The 25986-nt window shown below is 42.3% G+C and overlaps 1 protein-coding gene across 4 annotated transcripts in view; it reads right to left on the bottom strand.

Moving 5' to 3' along the window:
• Window positions 1-25986, bottom strand: part of Sntg2 (syntrophin, gamma 2) — a 201492-nt gene that overhangs the window by 39443 nt on the left and 136063 nt on the right. For all 4 annotated transcript variants that reach the window (NM_001106720.2, NM_001414915.1, NM_001414914.1 and 1 more), the window contains 5 exons: window positions 21449-21578; window positions 19661-19699; window positions 12843-12962; window positions 5111-5182; window positions 2344-2550 (listed from right to left, as the gene is read on the bottom strand). In NM_001106720.2, coding sequence (NP_001100190.1) covers window positions 2344-2550; window positions 5111-5182; window positions 12843-12962; window positions 19661-19699; window positions 21449-21578 — 568 coding nt within the window. The remainder of the gene's footprint in view (window positions 1-2343; window positions 2551-5110; window positions 5183-12842; window positions 12963-19660; window positions 19700-21448; window positions 21579-25986) is intronic.

The following is a 25986-nucleotide window of genomic DNA, read 5'->3' on the forward strand; positions in this document are numbered from 1 at the left end:
AGGAAAATGAGCTCACAGCTGCCCCAGGGCAAAAGAACCAATGATATCAACACTGCAATCATGCACATCACCCTGACTTAACACTGTGAACCTTGGGTTGGCACAAGATCCAAGTCAGTATACATAAAGCCAGTGAAACAAGAAAAAAATAGAGATGGGAGGTGCATGAAGTAAATGTGGCTTTGTTCATTATCATCATCAAACGAAACTGGTACTTACTATGTCTGAGATGTAGCAGTTAGGAAGTGCCTTCATTTTGTCTCTAGGGAGGCTGTGTGTCTTATTAGAACAGGGCATATAGCATAGGAACTCCTAGGCTACACCACTATAATTTAATTTCTAGGTAGCTGTGAAAAATCATTAGAGTCCTTATGTGCAGAGAAGCAGGAAGGAAATCAATGTTGCCTTCTCTGCACATTTAAAAGTCAAATGTGGTATGTGGAATGCGGGAGGCCTGGCATAAAGTATGTATGGGCTTCTAGGGTAGTCTTGATGCATCTGTGCTAGAATGCATCATGCTATAGTTTGGAGGACAACTTTGAGCAAGTCACTGAAAGAGAAAGATTTCTAGAGTTAAGCTTGCCTGAAAATCAGAAAGGCATCCATCCCTTCTCCTGTCTACCTGTTTCTTAGAAGGAACCCAGGAATTCAATGACTGTAAGTCACTTCCTGGATAGAGCATTGTTGAAAATAACATCAGGACCATTCCTAGGTTTTTAGAACAGAGTATCAAGTTCAAGTAAAAGTGAAGCCTTCAGACTCTCTTGAGTTTCTGGGTCATCTTCCCTCCTTTTTTAATGAACCATGAAAGACCTGTACAAGCTCCATACTTGATGCTAATACTATTTCCTTCTGAATTTGACTCCTCTCTTCCAACCTTAATATCTCTCTCTTCTTGCCTGTGGTAGTTTCCCTTAGTTATCTTTACCCTCTTTTAGAAAATGAACACACATAAGGACTCACTGTCCTTTGTGAGGAGAAGGTCTCCTTTCTAACAACACTACAGACACAACCATCTATCAGACTGAATAACTCACAGTGCCCACCAGCTTCCCTCCAACACCAAGTTCCATGATTGAGCTTCCTTTCTATCTCAGCGTATCTCCTGGTTGTCTGACTATGTTGTCTCAGGTCCCTGGACTGAAGCTCTGTAGAGCAGTGGCCAGATGGGCACCATCCATGTGTCTCCAAAGCAGAATCCGTGCTACTGTTGTCTGAGCAAAGTAGCCTCAAAGTCTCTCCCCTACAAGGGACATCTCAAAGCTGCCTTCTGGTGGCATGAACTACCTATATAGATGTTTTCTAGGTAGCTACAAGGTATCACATCTAGTAAGTGCTTGAGGAAGGAGAGCCAGTGTTGTGGACTTTCCCTTCAGTGTCATATTCTATAAAAAGTGAGACACCAGGTTGGTGCCTCAGCTCCAAGATGCTGGATCAGGAGCCAATTACTCCATACCATGAATGATGGCCAGTTCAGTGGACGATCTCACTTTCTGTGGGTATCTGGATGTTAGGGCATTTATTGATTTAAGAGACTTCACATGTGATGAATTTTCATGGCTGATCAGTGCTCAGTAATGGCTCAGCACATCCCAGAGCCCACGTGCATGTTGGCAGCTGAATGAGAGGCGAATAAACAGAATCGTTTCCTGCTGGAAACGAAGCACTTGCTTTTAGTTTCTGTGATCACACTCTTAGTGTTATCGCCAGGCTAGTCATGAACCCAGAACCTTGGCAAGGAGACAGACCTTGTCTGATGCATTGCTTCATTTATTTCCTGTCATTCTCTAGCAGGACACGTCCTATGAAGAGGCCCATATTTACGACAACAGAGACCATAATGCCTTCTTCCTTATCTGCTCAGTGGACACACATTTAAATTTGTGGATGATTTATTTGCTGTCCTCAAGAACAGAGAAGCAATTCAGACACATGGCTGTATCGCATTCTCCTTTGGGGCATTAAATCTGAGAGGAAAGGCCATTAAGTGCCTTAAAATATTGCACATCCAGGTGATACAGAGCAGGTTATAGCTGTCTCCAAGTCTACTGCTTTGCAGCCTGCAAACCCCTCCCACAGCAGCAGGTGAGTCCCGTAGTGGAAGGAGAGTCAGCCCTTTCTTCACAGTGAATAGGAATGCAGATATGAACCTTGATGCAAGCGCCCATGACAGACAGCTCTCCTTATTAATGAAGGCCCTGCTCGGCATGGATGATGGCTTTGACGTTCACCTCTCACAATTCTCTTTCCTGAAATAAATCCTTATTTCTACTCTAACCAGGTGTCAGATGTTGTCCAAATGCTGATAGTGAGGAAAGTGTGAGTCCCCCAGAACATACTCACCCCAGTTCTCTGAACTTCCATGAAAGTTGCTCTTTGGAATGCCTTTTCCCACACAGCTAGCTCGTTACCCAGCTCCACACTGAAGATGTGGCTTTTCCCATGGCTGGCTAGGACGCTGAAGCAGTATGACCTGGGGTCTTCACAGTCTAAATCTTGGAGACCAAGATACAAGTTTGCCTGTAGCCAGTAGTTATCTGAAAGCCAAAACTGAAGAACAGAATGGATTGGAAATGGGTCAGGACTGGAGAGTTGAGCCAAGACTTCAGAACCCAACCCATTCTTTGGGAAGAGGATTGCATTTGCCTGGTGTAGTAGATGTAACCTCTTCCTTACAATCACCAAGTAGGGCAAGTGCTTTAGAAATGTTTTCAGAACAACAGTTGAAGCAATCAAACAGGGATACAGCATGGTGATCCATCACAGACTCGCCCAGCTGCCCATACTTAATACCAGGTTGCCATAGCCTCAGAATGTGTCTCTGATGTGCTTGTTTGGGATACAGCCCATTGGGATTCTTCATGTCGAGGTTAGCTACAGGGACCTGGATGTCACCAGTTGTCCCTGCTTCCAGATGAGGGGTAAGGAAGCAGGCAACAGGGACTACTAAAGGAGGCTTCTGGGACAGTCCATCCTCCCACCCCCCAATACAGATATAAAAATGACCCACAAAAATATTGTACATAAGATATGGCCAGGCTCTGATCTTTGGAAGCTAGCCTTTCTTAAAAAAAAAAACTCTGATACCTACCTTTAAAAAATGTTGTTTTAAATATAAAGACCTTTGAGACTTTCGTTTAGCATAAACCCAACAAACTAAGAAAAGCATAGGGGAAGTTTTTGCCTACACTGGCTCTTCAGAGGGGCTGGGCTCAGTGCTCCTAAGGAGATGTTTAGGTACAGTGCTGCAGAATGGTGGGGTTGTTATAACTGCTGAGTTGTAAAGGGAATTGCTATCTAGTGATATCTCTCTACTGCAGAGTCAAAAGTGTACCCTTGTTCTTTCTCCTTTTTCAGCCATAAATTGTAGGGAGTGAGCTCACAGTGGAATGAATAAACCTTAACTAGAGGGAGGAACAAGGAAGAGATGGTACTTAGAGAAGAAACTGAGCCAAGAGGTATAAATGGAGACCACTAGCATCCTTATTAATCATCCTTATTAATGGATTCATCATAGCAACTATGTGTTTATATTGTCATGCTAACAATACTAAGATGACAGAAACTGATTGCTAAGACATAACACAGCTAGCTTAATATCTAATAACTCTAAAAAACAGGTGCAATAAAATGTAATTTATTTATAAAGAAATTGTTTCTGGATAGACTATGAAGTAAAGAGCGGTAATTCACAGATCTGGCCACACAGCGACATTCTAAGGAACATTAATATAAATTGAACTCAGATGTCTGAATCACATCTCACACCATGTAAAATTAGATCCTTTGCCTTTGGTAAAGCTCCCTCTAGATAAGCGCAATACAGAGAAGGTTGAGAATCCCCACAGTGCATTGTCTGGGCCTTGAAGAGCTGGAAACTATGGTTCATGACACAGGGGACATGAAGGATGTGGTAGTGTCATACCTAGCAAGTTTTTCCTATGTTAAGGGCTTGCCATCATACCAGTACTTAATTGGCAGGGACAGAAGGGTGAGTCCAAAGCCACCCTCAAATATAGAATGAATTTTAGACTAGTATGGGATATATTAAAATACAAAATAAAACAAAATAAGACCAACCAATCAAACAAAAGATATACCAAAGCTTCTAACAACATGACTAAAATAATTCCTTCTAAAACTGAAAGCCCTGGATTTCGGTGAAGCCCTATGTGTCCCAGGGGCTCGTGGCATCCTGCTCATTATTCCCATCATGTCAGTACAGCAATGGAAATAGACAGGACTCACAAAGATTCACTCCAGCTATGCCTGTGTCCCTTATGCTGACCCCTTGTCAGTGATGACACCTTCCCAGTTGGGGAAACTGTCTTCCTGGCTATGGATCCACCACACCAGAGCTATTAAATACATGGGACAATTCTGACAGCATCAGATGGTTGCTGCAGGCAATCCTCCCTCTTTATTATCTTTGAAACTTTCCTCTGATTGGATTGAATTGCCTTACTTGTTTTTCTGGCCTGTCTAGCCTAGGTCACAAACTTGAATTTGATTACTAAAATAATTCTCAACAGGTGCAAGATGTTGGATTGGCAGTTAAGAGTGCTTGCTGTACAAGCATGAGGACCTGAGTTCAAATCTCCTTTACCTCTAGAGAAGCCAGGATGACCATATGCATCAGCAACCCCAGCAAAGTTAGGGACAGAGAGGAGGATTGCTGGTGTACCTCCAGGTTGAAGGAAATGAGATGGAAAGAACGAGGTACCTAGCATATTCTCTTTGCCTCTGCATATTCAAGGGTGTGGGCATTTACACACACACACACACACACACACACAGACACAGACACAGACAGACACACACACACACACACACACACACACACACACACACCACTGCTGCTGCCACCACCCACCCATCCACCCATTCATCCATTCTTCCAAATGCCCATCCATCCATCCATCCATCCAGCCCCCATCCATCCATCCACCTCAGTAAGCAATACCATGGCAACGTCCCTGGACTGGAAGAGCTGAGAGAACAAGAGCAGCTCATCCTACTTTCTCATATTACCCCTCAATGAACACATTGCCCCTCCCACTCTGGAGGCCATCTTATCTCTATGAGGCATCTAAATGCCAAGGATACCTACCTTGTGAACTTTAAACAGCACCTCACAGAGGTTATAGGCACGTTCTGCTCGTCCCCAATCCAGTGTGCTTACCTGTGGGTAAGCAAACAGAAACATTCGTGTTGAAGAGGAAGCTGCTTTAGCTACGAACTCAAGCCCTTTTACCATGGAATGATTCTACAGGTCTCTGTGTAGATGCTAAACTTCCCTTGCCTTGGGTGGCAATAGACCTTGTATTCTGTTGTGGGTTCTGATTCTGTGTCCTCCTCTGGTGTACACTATGAACACATGAATACAAAGAATAATGCTTTGAGATGCACACTGGCAATATGAGAACTTTATACTCCTGGGGATAATTTTAATTTAAATGAGGGTTTGACTCAATTAAATTTTAGTTTAAATGGAGAAAATATAAGGTAAGTGCAGAAAATGTAAGGTGAGTCTGAGTGTAGAATGGATTAGGGTGACAGTCAAGCACACACACTGTTGGCTGGTCCTCTGTCCCTCGACACTACACTCCCCAGTGTTTCTGCTTCAGAAATGAATGGAACATTTACCTAATCAATTTACCTGTTTTTGGTTGGTTTGGCATATCCCATTTCATAACTATTAACTTTTAAATGATGTGCTATGATTTGTAACTTACACTCACATATATGTTCTCAGAGTTAAACTGTTTCTGGTTAAAAACTATATAGAATTCTGAGTAGTGTCAGAGATGGCTGTCTTCTGTTGACCAAGCACATAGTCTTTCAGGCATTCACTCGAACAGGGCTTTTCTTGTTGCCTTTGAGACACTGAATCCACAGATATTTAATTAACTCGTGGCTTCCTAGCAATTGTCCCATCACACAAAATGCTGCCAGAGTTCTTAGATGCCAAGAAGCTGGACCACTAGCCAAGAGTGAACTTGACACAGAAGCATCATTGATGGGTGACCATTTAACCAGTCATTGCTCCAGAGCCAGCTCTCTGTTACTGGAATTCAACAACAAAATACTGGACAAGCAAACCTTGATTGAAAGCAAGCAGGATAAAAGTGCTAATGTGAAGCTTGGCTTTGGAACAATTAGGCCTCCGTGGCTTCTGCAATCAGCAGATGGTAGTCCTGGCTGCATCTTTCTGATTCAAAATGTCTAAGACTTTCGCACCCCTCCCTAGTGCTGAAGTGTTCAGGGTTCTCAAGACAGCACTGTCCTAACTCAAAGACAATGCTCTCTGTTCCTATCCTCTTGCCCTGTAGTCCTATTTGAAAGAGCAGAGGATATACAGATGTCCCTTAGGGTAGAGCCCCATAGCCATTGGTATTATTGGACCAAAATAAATCACATATGGGTGGGTGCCCCATTCACCCTTCCCATTAGAGAAGTGCTGATTATTATAAGAGAATAAAAAAAAACAACAAATGATTAAACACACTATTCAGAGAAATGCTCCCTTAAGATCTGATGGGATTTTTAAATATACATCACTCATAGTCATAATTTTGCCTTTTCAAAATATAGTTTGCAAAAGAAGCATTTTCCTATGTTATTTTTCCCCCCAGGAACAAAATGTGAATGATAACTCAGAACTTCAGTGTGTAGATTTATCATTTTTGTAAACCTGACCTTTGTGCTGGACATTTTAGACTGCTGTTATATTTTAATCATTGTAACAGTGCCATGATTATTACATTGAAGACATTACATTCCTGTCTCCTGTTGTGTCAAATGCATCTTCTTTATTAGATTGTCATCTGTATATGGTAGAATAGCCTGCCTTCTATGTTCTAAGGTAAAAGTGGAAGTGTTTCTTATTGTTGGCAAACTCCAGGCCTTCTTGTGCTATATTTAAGGCATTTTCTGGGCTCATAAGTTCCTTCTGCCAGGAGGCCATGCCTATCAAGTGGGGATGACCCCATCTTCATACTAGCCCCTGAGATACTGAAAGTGACTGATACTCCCATCTTGAATTCTGCAGAAATCATGCCCTGCCCCTCATCCTATCACTGTGATGGATTCAGGGAATAGACCCTGTCCAGTTAAAGTGGTGAGACAGAAGGCACTCAGGCCTCTGGGATGAGACTATCCATCATAGGACTTGGGGCAAATGCCCCACCTGAGGATTGCTGGAAGTCACGATGGGTGTTAAAGACTTTGGTTACTGACAATGCCTGGACAGAGGTCCCTCTGTTATAATAACATGTCCCAGAGATGCAAAGTGACCTGAATGAAAGGAGTTAGGAGGGATATGGCTGCCCTCTATCTTGTGTTTGTCTGTAAGCTTAAACTCTCTAAAAGCAGACTGTTTAAAAAGCAGCTCTTTCTCTTTGTCTGCTTTCCCCAGGGTACCTGAACTCCACGTTTTCCTAAAGGCTTGTCAGTGACCAAGACCTGATGTCTTCCCTCATATCCATAAAAAAGACGTAGTAGCCGTGTATCCAAGCAGCTCTGTACCCAAGCGTTCATCTTGCACTCACCTAGCACTTCATCCCTGCCAGTGTTTGCCCACCTAGTATACCCTGGCTTACTACCCAGCAGGCCCTGGGAGCACACTGGCAACGTTTTCAGAGAGGAACACATCTGCTGAGCCAAGTCCCACCTTGGAGCTTAGCCAGTAGAGTCAGATTTGATAGTCTGCAACAAGCCTGGTTCTAGCCTTTCCCCACACGTTTGGGGCGTGGATATGTCTAATCCAGTAGAAAGGCAAACAGGAGACATTTTTGTTTCTCCTTACAGAAAGGAAATTATCAGCAAGACATTTGTCACATTCCACAGGCTTCTGTTCACTTTGTATTAGTTATATGCAACTCTACAGCCCAGCTGTGAATTCTGAACACAACAATCTCTCAGGTACCTGTCCAGATATCTACATAGCTGACGGAGGAAACAGTTGATGCGAACAGCCATTTGACACCGTCTGACGGATATTTACATATTCATAACCAGAATATAAATGCAGAGTTCAGAATCTCAGGTCTGCCTAGTTAACAGTGTTGTGACAAAAGTGAAGGTCTGTGGAGCTCTGAAGTTCTCTGCCTTAGTGCTCAGGGTTGAAGCCTTCGAGTAGCTACTGTGCCTGCTATGCCTGCCAAGACAGAGGTCCTTGGCCTTGTTGGGGGGTTTCAGATGAAGCTCAGTGACATCAGTTTTCATTTCTAAGTCAAGTGACACTGGCACATCAGGAAAATCTCTAGTGGGACAGGTGAGTTGGCCACCTCAGCTTCTCCTGGCACTGTGAACAATCGAATTTCAGGTCACCCCAGGATTAATCATCAGTGCCCACTACTGAGGAGCTGCATGACCACCCTGTTATCCTTGTCTTGTGGGTTTGTGAGGAAACACAGAGGACCCCAAGCTCTGTGAAGGAAGAGGAAGATGGAAGGGAGAGAAAGGAGGGCTTTTAAATAAAAACACCGAATTTACAGTGCAGCATGCATTTAATTATTGCTCTCCTTACAAAAGAATTGCTGATTCTGCAAACCAGGTTCTCTGTGATATTGTTTCCTTAAGTGGAAGCATCTCTCATGTGTCAAGCACAACTTGCATCCTGCTATGATGCTTTCACGGTGTTTCTCTCATGGAAGGGATGAGACCACAAACAGAGAAGGGGTGCTCAGTTCTGTGCTGAGCTATGATCTAGCTAGCCTCATGTCTCAGTCACTGGCCCTGATGATAACTTTGCCTGGTAAGGCAGAGTCAAGACAAGCAGAGACTAAGCCAGCTGACCTCAAAAGTGCATTGCACAGAGGGCAACAAGCAGGCATTCACGTGAGGAGAGACTAAGGATTTCTAAACCACATGTCCTTCTTGTTTCCCTAAGCAATGGCACTTGGTGATTTTCTGCCCTTCCTGGCCATTCGTGGCTTTGGGTAAAGCAAACATTTTAGACTCTAAGATAGACAATATTGATATGTTGTAGGGTTACTGTGGGATATGGGTCACATCAGGATGACATAGCAGTTCCACATGGGAGCCATCCTCATCTGCAGACTTAAGTCCATTCTTTCCAGATAAACTTTTACAAATGATAGAATATATCTGCCTAATTGACACTTGTAAAATTACTGTTAGTATTTCCTGCAGGCACAAGAGCCTTCACCACATAATTTATACAGCAGTGCTATGTGATGCTGTTAAAATGATTTCACAACCTTAATTTTTTTAACACATTTTGATGGTGTTTGAAAACATGAAGAGATGAAGCATCACCTTTTAGATTTCTGTTTGCAAGGCAGAAATAAATATTCTATCGATGAAGTTGAGCAAAGTGAAGATTGGGGATTAGGGACGGTGAGGTTCATTTCATGCTGGACCCTGCTTCTTCCTCAGCAGGATACCTCACAGTAAAGGCTGCTGGCCCCCATACCCCTCCCCTCCTCCCACCTTTTGCCTGGAGAAAGTCAGAAACAAACCGTCCTTGAAGAAAGGACATTACATTTTAGCTCTTCCTAAATTTTCTGTGGTAAGAATGTCTAGGTCCTTCTAGATTACATTTCAACATTCTGACAAGACATGTTGAAAACTACAGCTTAGTGAATATTTTGACTTTTCTGCCATGTCAAGCTTTTCTAAATGCCCTTGGGATGAGGGCTGTAACTACTTCAGGGAAGGAAGTGACAATCATTTGGGGACATTTGCAGAGTCACCTGTGTGGCTTCAAACTCCTGGCATAGGAAATTCCACTTCCTTCCTCTAGAGAGGTCGAGAGGACGCATTGACTTTACTCAGATGAAGTCTATCCTGTGGAAAGATAAGTGTGTGCCCTGCTTGCTGCATAAGGTCTCCAAAGAGAGTAGTAACTTGGGAGATCTTGTCTGGAACTCTGGGCTCTGCATATGACCATGACCACTCACTACTGGGTCTACCAGTAAGATATGTGTCAGAGCATCCTGACACTGGATTGTCTGCAAGTCATTTATTACTTGTCTCTGATCCACGAACTTCAAGTTTCATGTGCGATTAAATAAATAATAATATATTTATTAAAACTTAATGTTTAAGATTTGTGAAAACTGAAAACTGTTATTGAAAATTACTAGCAATGCCAAGATATAAATCCCAGACTCAGGAAATACATATAAATATTTAGGTATAAATTTACTTACCATATTGTGTGTATTGCTATGACAACAAAAAGCTGTTTAATATTAAAAGCGTGACTTTTATCTCTTAAATTTTATGTGCTTCAGAACTTTAAAATTCACTCATATAAGAAAGCTATCCTGTGTTCACCTTGGCTCAGCGAGATGTTTCAGTCAAGATTTATTATCTCTGACATAAAACAGGGGAAAAATTGGGATAAGGAATGTAAATAAGTTGCCTCGTGTCCGTGGCTGGTAAGTGGAACAATTATGAAGAAAACTTGTAGCTTCAAGCCAATTCCACTGAGACACAGAATAATTCTTCTTCATTGTCCCACACAATCTCTCCTAGCTTGATGTAAAATACGCTTTGGTAATTGTGGACAAAAGACGAATTGTTTAAAACATTTCATTTTGTTCAACACTATTCTGTTATGTAAGGTAAATTTTTATCTTTCTATTTAACGCATTGTCTGGGCTGCTTTCGCCTTTTTCCATTTTTGTTTCTTGAAAGGCTGTCCATCTTGGAGCACACGGTGAATGAATGAACCTCACCTGTTTTTCTCTAGAAATGGATAGGCATTGAGCTAAGTTTATGGTATAAAAACAAACGAATATAAAAACTTTGCTTTCATTGTCTAGCTTCTAAGCTATGTGTTTTGCATTTTTGTCTTTACTCCTCCTGGCTGATGGTGTACAATATGTAATCAAGGCTTTCAAATTACTCAGAAACTAATTATAACCCTTTCCTTTGTTGCCCTTAATTCGAAATGGAAACAGCTGTTACGTCTACTTCCAGTGGCGTTGCTGGGAATTGTAGATGCCATCACGCTGCCCTACACTGTGAAGACCCTTGTCCTGGCTGTCCCTGCTGTATGGAGGTCTTGCCCTATGGGGCCAGTTGACTTGGCTAAGTGCTTGAATGGGTTTCCTCCATGCGTTCTCTTTCCTTCTCTTGTAGAGTCTAACATTTGGGAACACTTGCAATAATAGTACATCATCTGTTTCTTCCTGAAAATTGCTTCATATTAATTTGAGGGCTTCAACCACAAACTGCTTTTGAGACTTGCAAGCTTCCCCACCTGAAAATATCCAAACGGTTGATTTCCCCTTTATATCTCATTTCGAGATTTTTCTGACATCTCCAATTCACTGAGAACAGCTGTAGAGTTCCACCATCTTACAACAGAGGGGATTAGCCAGCCAGTGACCATTCAGCCATCAGAGTGTCTATGTAAGTCACTTTACCTCCTAACAAGCAGTGACTTTATTATCATTTCAAAGGACTAGCAATGACAGCTATGTTACCAGAGAATTGAAAATTACACAAAGACATAGAGTCTGTTCAAAGGGAACCCTCTATGTTGGTCTGACTCTGAGTTGAATATTCATTCACACTTCACTCTGCTTGCTTTGACCATTTTGTTTCTTTCACATAATTACCACAGAAAAGGAAACTCCTTAGGATGAGGCCTAGGGGAAGCATGTAGCATGTTTAGCAATCACAATAAAAAATCCAGACAGATGAGCAATGTGCTCAAGTGGTCCCGACTGTTAAAACTACCTGCATGCCACCGCTATCACTATCCTGGTATCATATCTGAGTATGATATTACTATGCAAAAATATCTACCTACTCGCTGAGACAAAAGCATATAAATCAATTAGTAACCTTAAGGAACATGAATTAGTTTACTTTCCAGAGGGTTTAATCAATGCTTATGGAAACATATAGGTGATTGTAATGTGAATAAATTTTCAACATAAGATTTTTTTTTAAATAAAAAAGCCAAACTGTGTCTAGGTACACTGTTATCCTAATCCAATTCCAGGGAAGGAAAAAAACACATTAAAGGAGCAAACCAGTGAAGCAGCAGTTTTTAGTGAATCAATTTTCCTACCCTTAGCCTTTCAGCTCATACAGGATGTCACCCTACGGGAAGCTGGGAAAGGGTGCAGCTTCAGAAAATATAAAATTGTGCCAAACATTTGTGTAACTTTAATCTCATTTTAATGGTAGAAATTTATGTCATATCTGTGTAGATTCTGATTTTTCAGAGACACCGAACTAAGTTTCATTTCTTGCTTGCAGTTCTGATGGGTCAGATTCCCAAAAGTTAAAAAAAAAAATCTTCAAATGATGAGCATTTGGGCAGAGCACTTACAACCCATTTGGCCAATCTGAGAACGGTGTGGGTAGGAATTGGAAAATAAAACTGTAGAACAGCAGTATCTACTCTTAACATTTGTGTGATAAATCCCACTAAAGCAGGCTGTTAGGTGTAATCAAATCTGGAAATTGTGTAAGAAAGAGCGGCTTTGGAAATTTCATTATTTAGACAGTTTCGTTAGAAATATCTAAAGAGGGGACTGCGCTTTGCTTTGATTGCATTCTGGATTCTTCAACCATGTAACTGTCTACATCCCACCTCCACACCAGCTGATACTTGAAGCAGAGAAATGCTACAGCTGTTTGAACTGAAAGACAGAAATGGATTTCCTTTATGAGTTTGAAGTAAGTCACTTGTGGTTAATCCATAAGTATTCTAACCACTGAGATCTGGAGGAGGCTATAAGCACCCATCTAGTCTCTGCCTTCTTGCAAAACCCAATCTATCTTCTGCCTGGCTCATATGAGTAACTCTAGCAACAGGCCCTGTCACCCACCAGATGCACAGGCATCCTTACCGGAGGAGCGCTAAAAATGTAGAATGATGAACCCCTCAGGGCCAAGAACTTGGATCTGAAGTTCTGAGGGTTGTTGTCAGCTCCTTGGAGCCTCTCATTTACCCATCCCATGTGCACCACCTGCAGAGGGAAACCTTGGAAAATTAAAAGCCAAGCCTTAATGAAAACGTCTTAAGAGCAGAATACTAACCACATTCAACACACCACGTTCTATGCCTTCAACCCAACATGCCCAGGAAAGACGGTAAACCATAGAAGCCTGTATGAATCTTTTGAGTTCTAACTCAAACTCGAATAGAGGATAAAAGTATATGATAGTTTGTGGTGGATACTCAGATCCTTGTGGAGTAAGGCTCTACACAGTAGCTGAGTTGTGGGTTTCTCGTACTTTTTAAAAATGTGTTGTTACAAGGCTGGAGAGATGGCTCAGCTTTTAAAGGCAAAGGATCAGAAGTAAAAGGACAAAAACGCACTGTTGAATTACACTCTACTAAAGGATGGTTTTTCTCATTCTCTTGTGCAGATTCAAAAATAGGTCATTATATTTTCATTGTTTATAGTAAAATATAAGGCATCCTACAATGTGAAAAAAATGACTAAGACTTTCTTTAGCATTTGACTCCTTAGTAGTGAACATAATGCAAAACAAAACATTCTTACAACTCAGATAGTTTCAGTCTTACTCCACGGAATGTAAAGTACAAAGTCAGAACGGGGTTCAGGTGAATCAGGGAAACAGTGATACAACTTGAGAATCCAGTGCATGACTTCAGCCTGTTAAAGAACAATCCCCTTATCACCTACTTTTATATGTGGCACATACATTTTAGTAAATGGCACGAGTCACTTCAGTTTAATTTTCCCATCTCCACTCACTATAAAAAAAAAACCTTATTGAGGAAAAACTTAAAGTAAGACAGAGTTCCCAACTACTCCTTACTTCTATCTCTACTTTGAAGATAATGTCTATATGTAGTCCTGGTTGTCCCAGTAAGCTATGTAGACCATGCCGGCCTCAACCGCATAGATATCTGCCTGCTTCTGCCTCCCTAGCACTGTGATTAAAGGTGTGTTCCACCATGTCTGGCTTTAGCACTTTAAATGATATATGCACTATTTCAACCAACATTACCCAGCATCCTTTGGGGCTGAAGACCTTGAGTCCAAAGGTTTTGGACAGAAACAGAAAGCTCACTAGCAATTCCCATAGCCCAAAGTGGAACATCCCTTCATCAACTCTTACTGAGTAACTCCTGGCAGCATTCACTCTCACACACCATAGACCTATCCTCAGGGTCAAGATGTCAGCTGACAGCTAAATTGCAAACAAGGCAGATTGTGTGGAAAATAGTCGTCATGGCTGAACAGAATCACTGCTATGATGTCTAATGAATACAAATGAATGAATGCCCCTCAGATCTGTAACTTTGTCATTGATTAAATCTTCATGTATGTATAGAAGCAATATGTATGAATATTCAAGGGTGTGTAGTGCATGTCTGTGCATTCATGTAATGTCCAGAACTCTATCTTGGCTGTCATTTCTCAGGTACTGTCTTCCTTGGTTTTTTGAGACGGACTCTCACACTGGCTTAGAACTTGTCAACTCTGGTAGGCTGACATGCCTACAGCTCCAGGGTTCTACTTGTCTCTGGGTTATGAGCATATATCACCACATCAAGTTTATTTCTTACCAACTACATGAGGTGCTTATGAGTCAAGAACCTCACCAACTGAGCTACCCACCTCCTCAGCCTTAACTTTGTCTTACATGTGCTCCAAGAAGGTGAGTCAGATTAATATGATACGATAAAGCGGCTATAATAGTATCAAAAATCTCATGTGACTTGGAATACCTTTAACATAGTTTGGCTTTTATTATAAAAGAGGCTAGAGTGCACAATATTGCATGATAACCATGAGAATTTAATCCTGTGTCTTAGAAAAGCCCCAGGCACAGAGACTGCAGACAGAAACAAAACAGTATTTGCACTGTGAGAAAACTGCTGGAATTTAAGTCCTTGAAGGTCTTTTGGATTTGGCAACATTCCAGATAGAAACGTGACAGCAGTGGGGTCTTTTGTCTTCCTCCTCTTCATAACATTGCAATGAGCTGTGACATGTGGGCACAGCAGAGAGGATGGTGACCTTCACAGGTGGATGAATGAGTGTGGATAAGTCTGAGTGTAGGCACCACAGACAGCTGGAAGGTAAAGTCAAGGCTGCAGGTCTGGATTCCCAGTTGAAATAGAGAAGCTACGATCTCTTCTCACAGCAGCAGAATTCAAACAAGGATGAACAACCCTTGGGTTCCTGTTCATTTGAGGGTCACCATGGGTCGTCAGAGCTACCAGGCATTAGCTGAGAACCCAGTGCCACCTCTGAAAGTGCTGCAACCAGCATTTGGCTCTCCTTGTCTGCTCTGTCCTTCCCTTCACAGTGTCTGGGTGACTCCACGCTCAGTCAATACCATGCGCTCACATAATTCAACAGGAATTCCATACTGGGGAGTGGCCAAGAAGCTGCCGCTGTAGCCGACATGACAGCTCAGGTTGGTAAGAATGTGAATCACCAATTAGTTGGATGTGAACTTAATTAAATACCAAGTGTAATTTAATACTGCCCAGATAGCACAGAAGTAAGTTATGGCTTTGCTGTTATTCGGAACACTGGCTACCTTGTGAATCTTCTTTATGTATGTATAGCTAGTTCGTAAATAATCTCCAGGAAGCTAATCTTATCTTTCACATTATGAATTTTTTAATGACTTGCTGCATGTTGTAAGAAGTGTATATCACACTTTCATGGATGCTGCCCTGATGGCATTAGGTGATATAATTAACTGGGAACCCAGGGTTTCACCACCTCCACAGAGAAGTACAATTTCATCTATCTGTTCTGGTGTCCTTTCTGTGAAAGTCCTGTTTCTTGCTGGGCCAGCATAGGTACTTGGTTAAGGCTACAAAAGATTGTGACTACATGCCTGATTTTTTATTCTATACGAAAAATGCTACTAACATTATCCTTGGGGTGTTAATCAAGGCATCATCTCTGTCAATTGAAAACCAAGTTAGAAATTTTTAGAAGAAATTTACTTTGGAAATAAATAAGGCTGTTTGCAGTTTTACTAGGGTGGACACATCCTCAGAGTGTGCTTAGTTTGTGCTTAATGTCATTATGTTTATATTGGCTCTGTGTGTGAGAGTGTGTGTGTGTGTGTGTGTGTGTGTGTGTGTGTGTGTGTGTATAGACCAAAGGGCAACAATAGGTGTAATTCCTTATGGCTGTCTAACTGTCTACCTTTTTTGTTTTTTCTTTTAAAAGGGTCTCTTATTGGCCTAAAATTCACCAAGACTAGACTAGCTGGTCAGTTAGCCACAGGGCTCTTTCTTTCTCTGCTTCCTTAATACTGGAGTTATAAACATGTACCACTATGCTTGGCTATTTTCAATGGGGATTCTAGGGACCAAACTCAGGTCTTTATGCCTACAAGGCAAGCACTTTACAAGCTGAGCCATTCCCCCCACCCCCAGCACAACTTGGCCTTTGTTTAAGACAAGAGTCCTCCAGTTTGAGCAACAATTTATAAGGTTAAATGCCAGGCATCAGAATCTATGCCCCGTGCTTATTATACTGGCTCCTAGACTTTCTTCTCTTTATTTCAATTTTATCAGTTGTTACATCCTGTGCTAGATTGTTTTAGCTCAACCTGACACAAGCTAAAGTAAGTCATCTGGGAGGAGGGTACCTAAACTAAAAAACAAAAACAAAAACAAAAACAACCCCCCCCACAACTCCATGAGACCTGCTGCAAGCAAGCTTATAGGGCATTTTCTTAATTAGTGACTGGTTGGAGAGGGTCCAGCCCATTGTGGGTGGTGCTGTCTCTAGGATGCTGGTCCTGGGTTTTATAATAAAGCAGGCTGAGCAAGCCAGTAAGGAACACCCTTCATGGCTTCTGCATCTGTTCTTGCCTCCAGATTCCTGCCCTTTGAGTTCCTGCCCTGTTTGAGCTCCTGCCCTGTTTGAGCTCCTGTCTTGACTTCCTTTGATGATGAATATTAATACGGAAGCATAAGACAAATAATTTCCCTTCCTCCAAAATTGCTCTTGGTCTCATATTTCATCACAGTGATGACAGCCTTAAAACTATGCCTTTGTTTTTTTCACATTTATTCAATTATTATTTGTAATACATCAACAATCAGTGGTTGCTTAAAGTGGAAAGATACTGCTTTTCAGTTTTGAAGTGTTTAATAGCAAATCCTAAGACACAATACAGAGTGTGTAGAGCTTGGAGCGGATGTGTATTCCTCCTCTAGAACACGCCCGAACACTCAGGATGGCAAGGATGGTTTGAAAGCCACCAGCACAGCATGACGTTCCTTCCATGTCTAATATAAAAACACTAATGAACCCCTGGGCAGGTTCAAAGTGATATGCAAATTTTGAGTTCAGAAATAAATATATGAATAAATAAAAATCCCAGAAAATAAAGCTTCAGATTTCCACTACGTGAATTTGGTTTGCTGTAGAGATGAAGAAATCAAGCTCAGATGTCAGTGTGTTCAATGTTTCTGCCAGAAAAGGACACAGCTGGATTTAGATCCCAGGCTTTCCTCAAACATGGCGATGTCAGCAAAGTGTGCTGTGGAGTGGAGTTCATCAGATGAAGGCGATGCTTCTTGATGTGAAAGGTGACTGGTGTGGGACCTGTGGGCTCCTCAAAGATTGTGCAGTAACAGGGGTTGCCATTTCACTGTAGGCTCTTGATATTCAGTGACAGGAAGAGGTGAATGCCAAAGTGAAGGAAACACATCCTGCTCACAGAACAATGCTCTTTCCCGGTAGGAAAATTGTTTGTATCCACCTGCAAACCCCAGCATTCTCTTCAGTGATCCAGAGCCACGTCTGGAGATAACTCTTTGTATGGGCACACTGTAACTCACTAACCTTTCCCTTCGGGAGACCTGACCTTTCCACCTTCTTTATCGTGCATGGTGATCTCTCCTTTGGTCACAGATATCTCAACAGGCAACAGAGTCCCGTGGCCCTCAGTGGATTGGCTGGAGGAGCTGAGGACAAGGACCAAGCCACTCCTTGCCATCTTTGAAGGGGCAGACTCCCTAAGTATAGAATCTTAGAGATCCTTCAGAGTGCTGAGGGGCTAATGGAATTCAATTTCAAAAACAGTAAATCATGTGTGGAAAAAACAAAAACAACACAAAGTCAGATCAACATCTCACCAACGACAGATAAATTGAGAAAATGTTTATGTGTGAACGAAGTGGAGGTGTCTTAATGGACAAAATTATAAGAAATTTATTCTGCAAACTTTAGTGGAAATGTAATATTTTAATGTGGGAAGATATAGGATGAATGCTATTCCTGTTTGAAGACATTTATGGAAGTATTAATCATACTAGCTTAGCCCCTCTTTAAGCTATGAAAATAAAATAGCTGATGGTTAATTTATAACATATTGAAAGTAATAAGTTATATTTAGAAGAGTTATTATTATCAGTGTAAAAATGCTGACTAAAAGGTCCAATTAAAGTGCAGACTGAAATCATTGTCTTTCTCAGTCAACATTGAATTGACAGAGCAACGTTCCCCTGAGTGTCATTGTCTTGACTTTAGATTCTGATGCTAACCACTGTTTAAAGAGCATTCAGAAGCACCAGTTTCAACAACAGGAATACATGGACATTGGTTCTCTTGGGGTTATAACTCATGCTTCTGTAAACCTATGTAAGATGTGATCCGGCAGCCAATGAACTATAAACAAGTTCCCCTTCATGTGCTCAGCCTAATATGTGACTAACAGACACTCCATGAAAGCGGGAGGGGGCCAGGAGTACTCATGAGGAGCTGATGTTGAAGAGGGGCCTGTCAAGGGGGGGGGAGTCTTGCTCTAGGTTATACCCCATGTGAGAACATTGCCCTGAGGGAGTTGGGTGACAGGATCTTAGGCACAGACATTAACATCTGCCATGTCAGCAGCTCCTGGGAGCCCCAGTGACTATAGATTAAAATGTTATAAACTGAATTCCACCTCTGTGTTGAAGAGAGTCTACAAGGATGATCTGGCCATAAGGAGTAGGGGTGTTGAAGATCCAGATTAATTTATTTTTATCTTTAGGAAGATGTGTGGCTCCCATCCCCGTGACAGTCAGGAAGATCCTTTTTCAGAATGTATTAACAGACCACTAGCTACCGCCAGTTCCACAGCTAAGAATGTCACCAGAATGCCACATGTGAAACCTACCAGACTTTCCTATTTTGCTTTAAACAACCAACTGGATGCTCACATTGCTGTATTCTAAAAGTAGCTTGACTTATGATTTTCTCTGTTCTGTTACCGTGAAAGCTTCATGAAACTGTTACTAAACTGGAATATGGGATTGGGGGGGGGGGAGACCTCCACATGTGTTTGTGGGCCATGGTTATTGAGATTTGGCTCCAGAATAAACTCTCATTGAGTCAATAACATTATACAACAAAATGATCCTAAGTCACACAGGCCTTTCTCCATCCTGAATGCTCTTTGGGCTCTCTTATAGCCCTCTCTAAATCCTGTTCAGATCACATTTTCTACTGAGCACAACCCACAGGCATCATTTATCTCTGTAAACACAGGTGATCAGAACGGTCCCCCAGTGTGTTCCCAGATAAATAAAGAGCTTTGAGTTCACCCATGTGACAGAGTCTACCAAATTCGGTATGATTCTCCCTAGCATTTTCCTATCTAAATTCCACAAAAGGAAGCAGCCGCTTTGGGGGTTGGTTATCCTACTGGGCTGAAGTCATACACCTACCTGGTCACAGGGAGAACAGCATTTGTTTGCCATTTTCATCTGTAGAAGGAAGACAGCAAGGGGTCAGTGTGCCACGCACGCTAGTGCCTTCATTTCTCAGCTTGTCTAAATGGCAGCTGAAATTAACCAGCCCAGGAAAGTTCCTTGGAGATGAGTTTCCTCTATGCTGTGCTTATCTTCAAATCAGAGCAAATACAAATTTATCGCAGCAATTCTCAAAGCAGGAAAACAATGAAACAAAACGACGGGCACAGGCTCCTTAATGTCATCATTCCCAAATACGAGTCCTCGAAGTGAGGGCAGCTGGGGGATGATAGATGCTTAGACTCTACCATGTTGAAAAAAAAAAAAAGGAAGGTGGCCTCTACTCTGTGTCATATTACAATGACCAATGCCCACAGTGAGTAGTCCATTCCATACATAAGTCTCAGAACCATGTAGACATGTAGATGTGACTTTCAACAATTTTACTGTGAAGGAATGGAAGTTCATAGGGAGATTCACTCTGTGCTGTGAGCCCACATGTCTACCCTGCCATGCTGCCCAAGGGTCACCTGTGATGGTCACCCAATCAGGAGAACTATGCACTCACTAGCATTAATTCTAATGTTAATCCAGTCCTAACTGTCTCCTTTCTGTTTGCTCATTTATCTATTTAGTTATTTAATTAAAAAATTATCCATCCAATATCATAGGGATTCAATGTATGGAATATTGAAAGTGGGACTGTAGGAATGTGTTTATTTTTACACCATTAAAGGATAAGTCTCATGCCTTCAGAGTGGATCTCTCATATGACCGCATCTGTAAGCATCTCAGATTATTCAGCTAACTTCTCTCCAGCACTGGCCAGGACAGGCAGGAGCTGAGGAAGGAGGGGCCAGCAGGCACTAGGCTGTGTGATGCAGGGCATCACAGGTTGCATCAAGCTGCCAAGCGCAGATAAAGGAATGTGGAGCAAACATACAGCATAGCATGGGTATTGGGAGGGAACGAAGATGGGAACTGGGCCAAGTCCTTGGCTGTGGGCCAGTCCTGCCACAGCTACATGGATACAGCTTGCAGTACTTCATGAGAGACTCAGCAAGCAGTTGATGTTCCCTTCCCCAGCTCATCTCCACTTATTCTTTCTTTTACAAATCTTACTGACTTCGAACATTAAACTTATCACCCAAGGCATAGAATGCTTCTTTCTGGACCAGTATATTTGGTTAGGTATGCCCTTTTTATTTTTATTTTTTAAAATAAGTGTGTGTGTGTGTGTGTGTGTGTGTGTGTGTGTAAATGTTTGTGCTCATGTTTATGTGTGCACATACTTGGGAAGGCCAGAGGAAAACCAGGGTGTGTGTATCATATTTTTATCCCAGTTAGTAGTTTATCCAAATGCCACGTTGTATTAAGATAGTTTGAAACAGAGACAGAGATGGGGGGAGGGGAGAAGGAAAGGGAGAGGGAGAGAGAGAAATGCAGAGAGAGAGAGAGAGAGAGAGAGAGAGAGAGAGAGAGAGAGAGATCCCTGTGTGTGTATATGACAAGAGAAAGAATGAGAGGGAAGGGATGGAGAGAAAGACAGAGAGGGATCTAGCCTGGAAGTTTCCAATGTTTGTATCTAAACACATTTTAATAGGTTAAGTTTTAGTTATTTGAGCTGGATTGCTGATCAATTGAAACGAGTGTATGTTCTGTATGCAGACCTAACCTTACAGTGGGTTAATTATCCTTGGAAACTTCTCATCATTACTGCAAATGCAAACAAGTGAGGGAGTAAGCCCTGGGCTTTTTGCTCACATGTTGAAGCGTCAGTTCATTGATGTTGGTTGAGATTGCACGCAACCAATCCGCACAGTCCTGGGCAGTGGAGAACTGAAGGGCTCCTGTGCTGGCTCCGTCCAGGGCCAGCACCTCCAATGCACTGGACCTGCAGCAGGAGGGAGGATACCAGGGAGCAGGTCAGCTGGAGAATGACACCAGCAAAAGGGACAACACCAGGGAGCCAGTCAGCTAGAGCATGACACCTGGTTGGGACTCCAGCAGGGGCCAGGTGCTTTCAGCACGTGCTGTGCTATGCTCAGCTGTGACACCCTTGTGAAAAAGCAGACAGTCTTAATCCTCTAGTCAACAACAGGTATAATGAACTAGCCTTACCAAAGTGAGGATCCACACTGAGCTCCCTCACTAAGAGCTGCTTCAAATTCAATAGGCACAAGGAAAGCAGGTCAGATGGGAAAGAAGGTTTGCTCTGGTTGAAATCTTAGTTATCATTTTATAGGCATCTTAGATGTAGTTAGTTTGCAGCCCACCTTACCACCTGAAACCTAACACGCCATTAAGCACCAACACACTCAGTGCTGATAGGGGATGGGGTGCCCTAGTGCATACAATTAGGATCTATAGTGGAGCTCCAGAGAAGCCCTGGGGTCCTTGCTTCAGTGTGAACAAGGGGAGGTGATTGACATAAGGCTGTCTAACGAGAAAGAAATTAGGGAAACGACACCCTTCATAATAGACCCAAATAATATAAAGTACCTCGGTGTGACTTTAACAAAGCAAGTAAAAGATCTGTACAATAAGAACTTCAAGACACTGAAGAAGGAAATTGAAGAAGACCTCAGAAGATGGAAAGATCTCCCATGCTCATGGATTGGCAGTATTAATATAGTAAAAATGCCCATTTTACCAAAAGCAATCTACAGATTCAATGCAATCCCCATCAAAATACCAATCCAATTCTTCAAAGAGTTAGACAGAACAATTTGCAAATTCATCTGAAATAACAAAAAACCCAGGATAGCTAAAGCTATCCTCAACAATAAAAGGACTTCAGGGGGAATCATTATCCCTGAACTCAAGCAGTATTACAGAGCAATAGTGATAAAAACTGCATGGTATTGGTACAGAGACAGACAGATAGACCAATGGAATGGAATTGAAGACCCAGAAATGAACCCACACACCTATGGTCACTTGATTTTTGACAAAGGAGCCAAAACCATCCAATGGAAAAAAGATAGCATTTTCAGCAAATGGTGCTGGTTCAACTGGAGGTCAACATGTAGAAGAATGCAGATCGATCCATGCTTATCACCCTGTACAAAGCTTAAGTCCAAGTGGATCAAGGACCTCCACATCAAACCAGACACACTCAAACTAATAGAAGAAAAACTAGGGAAGCATCTGGAACACATGGGCACTGGAAAAAATTTCCTAAACAAAACACCAATGGCTTACGCTCTAAGATCAAAAATCGACAAATGGGATCTCATAAAACTGCAAAGCTTCTGTAAGGCAAAGGACACTGTGGTTAGGACAAAACGGCAACCAACAGATTGGGAAAAGATCTTTACCAATCCTACAACAGATAGAGGCCTTATATCCAAAATATACAAAGAACTCAAGAAGTTATACCGCAGGGAGACAAATAACCCTATTAAAAAATGGGGTTCAGAGCTAAACAAAGAATTCACAGCTGAGGAATGCTGAATGGCTGAGAAACACCTAAAGAAATGTTCAACATCTTTAGTCATAAGGGAAATGCAAATCAAAACAACCCTGAGATTTCACCTCACACCAGTGAGAATGGCTAAGATCAAAAACTCAAGGGACAGCAGATGCTGGCAAGGATGTGGAGAAAGAGGAACACACCTCCATTGTTGGTGGGATTGCAGACTGGTAAAACCATTCTGGCAATCAGTCTGGAGGTTCCTCAGAAAATTGGACATTGAACTGCCTGAGGATCCAGCTATACCTCTCTTGGGCATATACCCAAAAGATGCCCCAACATATAAAAAAGACACGTGCTCCACTATGTTCATTGCAGCCTTATTTATAATAGCCAGAAGCTGGAAAGAACCCAGATGCCCTTCAACAGAGGAATGGATACAGAAAATGTGGTACATCTACACAATGGAATATTACTCAGCTATCAAAAACAACGACTTTATGAAATTCGTAGGCAAATGGTTGGAACTGGAAAATATCATCCTGAGTGAGCTAACCCAATCACAGAAAGACATACATGGTATGCACTCATTGATAAGTGGCTATTAGCCCAAATGCTTGAATTACCCTAGATGCCTAGAACAAATGAAACTCAAGACGGATGATCAAAATGTGAATGCTTCACTCCTTCTTTAAAAGGGGAACAAGAATACCCTTGGCAGGGAAGAGAGAGGCAAAGATTAAAACAGAGACAGAAGGAACACCCATTCAGAGCCAGCCCCACATGTGGCCCATACATATACAGCCATCCAATTAGACAAGATTGATGAAGCAAAGAAGTGCAGACCGACAGGAGCCGGATGTAGATCGCTCCTGAGAGACACAGCCAGAATACAGCAAATACAGAGGCAAATGCCAGCAGCAAACCACTGAACTGAGAATAGGACCCCCGTTGAAGGAATCAGAGAAAGAACTGGAAGAGCTTGAAGGGGCTCGAGACCCCATATGTACAACAATGCCAAGCAACCAGAGCTTCCAGGGACTAAGCCACTACCTAAAGACTATACATGGACTGACCCTGGACTCTGACCTCATAGGTAGCAATGAATATCCTAGTAAGAGCACCAGTGGAAGGGGAAGCCCTGGGTCCTGCTAAGACTGAACCCCCAGTGAACTAGACTGGTGGGGGGAGGGCGGCAATGGGGGGAGGGTTGGGAGGGGAACACCCATAAGGAAGGGGAGGGGTTGTTTGCCCGGATACCAGGAAAGGGAATAACACTCGAAATGTATATAAGAAATACTCGTTAATAAAAAAAAAAAGAAAAGAAATCTATTTTGAATTAAAATTAAAATTATAAAAAAATAACAGGTTATATATCCCTTGCAGTTAACACTTTAGAATAAAATAATAGAGGAAAAAAAAAAAAGGCTGTCTCAACCGCCAGTAACTGTCCCTAAAACCCATATTGCCCATGTATCTATCCACAGTCCACACTCAACCATGTTGTAATAAGCTCTCAGCTATGAGTTCTGCGAAGCAAGGGGGAGGGCATAAGGGGGGAGAGCTACCAAGAGTTTTCATTCCTATGAGTGAGTAATCTTTCTTTTTAAAACAGAGATCCCTGATGGTTTCAACCTTAATAAGCAGTTCTTGAAGGAGAATGAAACGTTTAATTATTTCCAGCTGATTTCCCAGCTTGGTAGGATATGAAGGGTGATGAATGCATTTCTGAAAGCTTTGCCAGAGGATAAAGCTCAGGTGGAGGTGAGTTTAAAGTGAAGGTGCAGCTGGCTGACAGAATGGCTTAGGGAATGGGCCAAGCCTCTTTGCTGCTGCCTTCATAACTATTTCTTGTTGTTTCTTTCAATTGTGTCTTCCAGGTAGAGCCATTTGTCTCTAATTCCTTCATTTCAAGGTTCCTTGTTCCTTGGTTCCAAGGCATGGCTGCTTTAGACCTGTGTGTTCTGCATGACAAATTATTACTTTCTCTACGTGGCATGGGACAGCATTAAAAATCCGTCCTTGTGTTTATTTTGGACATCACAAGGGCATGGACTTTATTCTAACTGCACTAGAAAGTCACTGAGAGGCTCTGAGCAAAGAAATGGCATGATGAGAAATGGATGACAAATTTACCAAAAAAAAAATGTGTTGTAAATAGGCCAAAGAGACAGAGTGGAATAAGAGAGAAAACTGTTAACTGCTGGAGTAACCAGGCAAGGAGAGTGCTCAGGGAAGCCAGCCTGGGTAGGTGGCAGGAGGGGAAATTAGTGGAGAGATTAGACTCAGATCACAGGGCAAGGAGGAGGCAACAATGAATCCAAGGTTTGGCTGAATGCACACAAGTATAGCTGTGTTACTTAGCAGCTGTGCTGGAGTAACTGGACCCAGCATGTGGGCAAGGCCAGACAAGGGACACTGGTTTGGGCCATCTGTTTTCTTGTGATGCTTCCCAAGTAGAGCTGGGAGTGGGTGGTGGAACAGTCAAGTGTGGGCACTGGGGACATGTCTTGTCTAGAAATAGAGCATGTAAGCTGTCCACTGTGGAGGGGTCAGGCAGTGAGAAGGAGTTAGCTCACCATGGAGCAATTTGGTCAGTGTAGCAGCTGGAGAAGGGACAACCAGAAGAGAAAACAGCATGATGACTGTCTGACAGAGTGGGAGATGCTAGCCTGGTTGCTTCCCCAAAAGCCAGCCCCCAAAGAAAGATTTCTGCAAGAGGAACAACTGTTGGGGTTCTGCCGTTCTCTGTACACCAGATGTGAAGACTCCTACTGCCCCCAAATATAGACAAGATATGCAAACCAACAGATGTGCAAATTAGAACACAAGAAACACAAAGAAGCCTTGCAAAGGGGCTCTTGCAAAAAGCCCAAAGTGCCTCAAC

This window comes from Rattus norvegicus, chromosome 6 (assembly GCF_036323735.1).
Source record: "Rattus norvegicus strain BN/NHsdMcwi chromosome 6, GRCr8, whole genome shotgun sequence".
NCBI classification, from domain to species: Eukaryota; Metazoa; Chordata; class Mammalia; order Rodentia; family Muridae; genus Rattus; species Rattus norvegicus.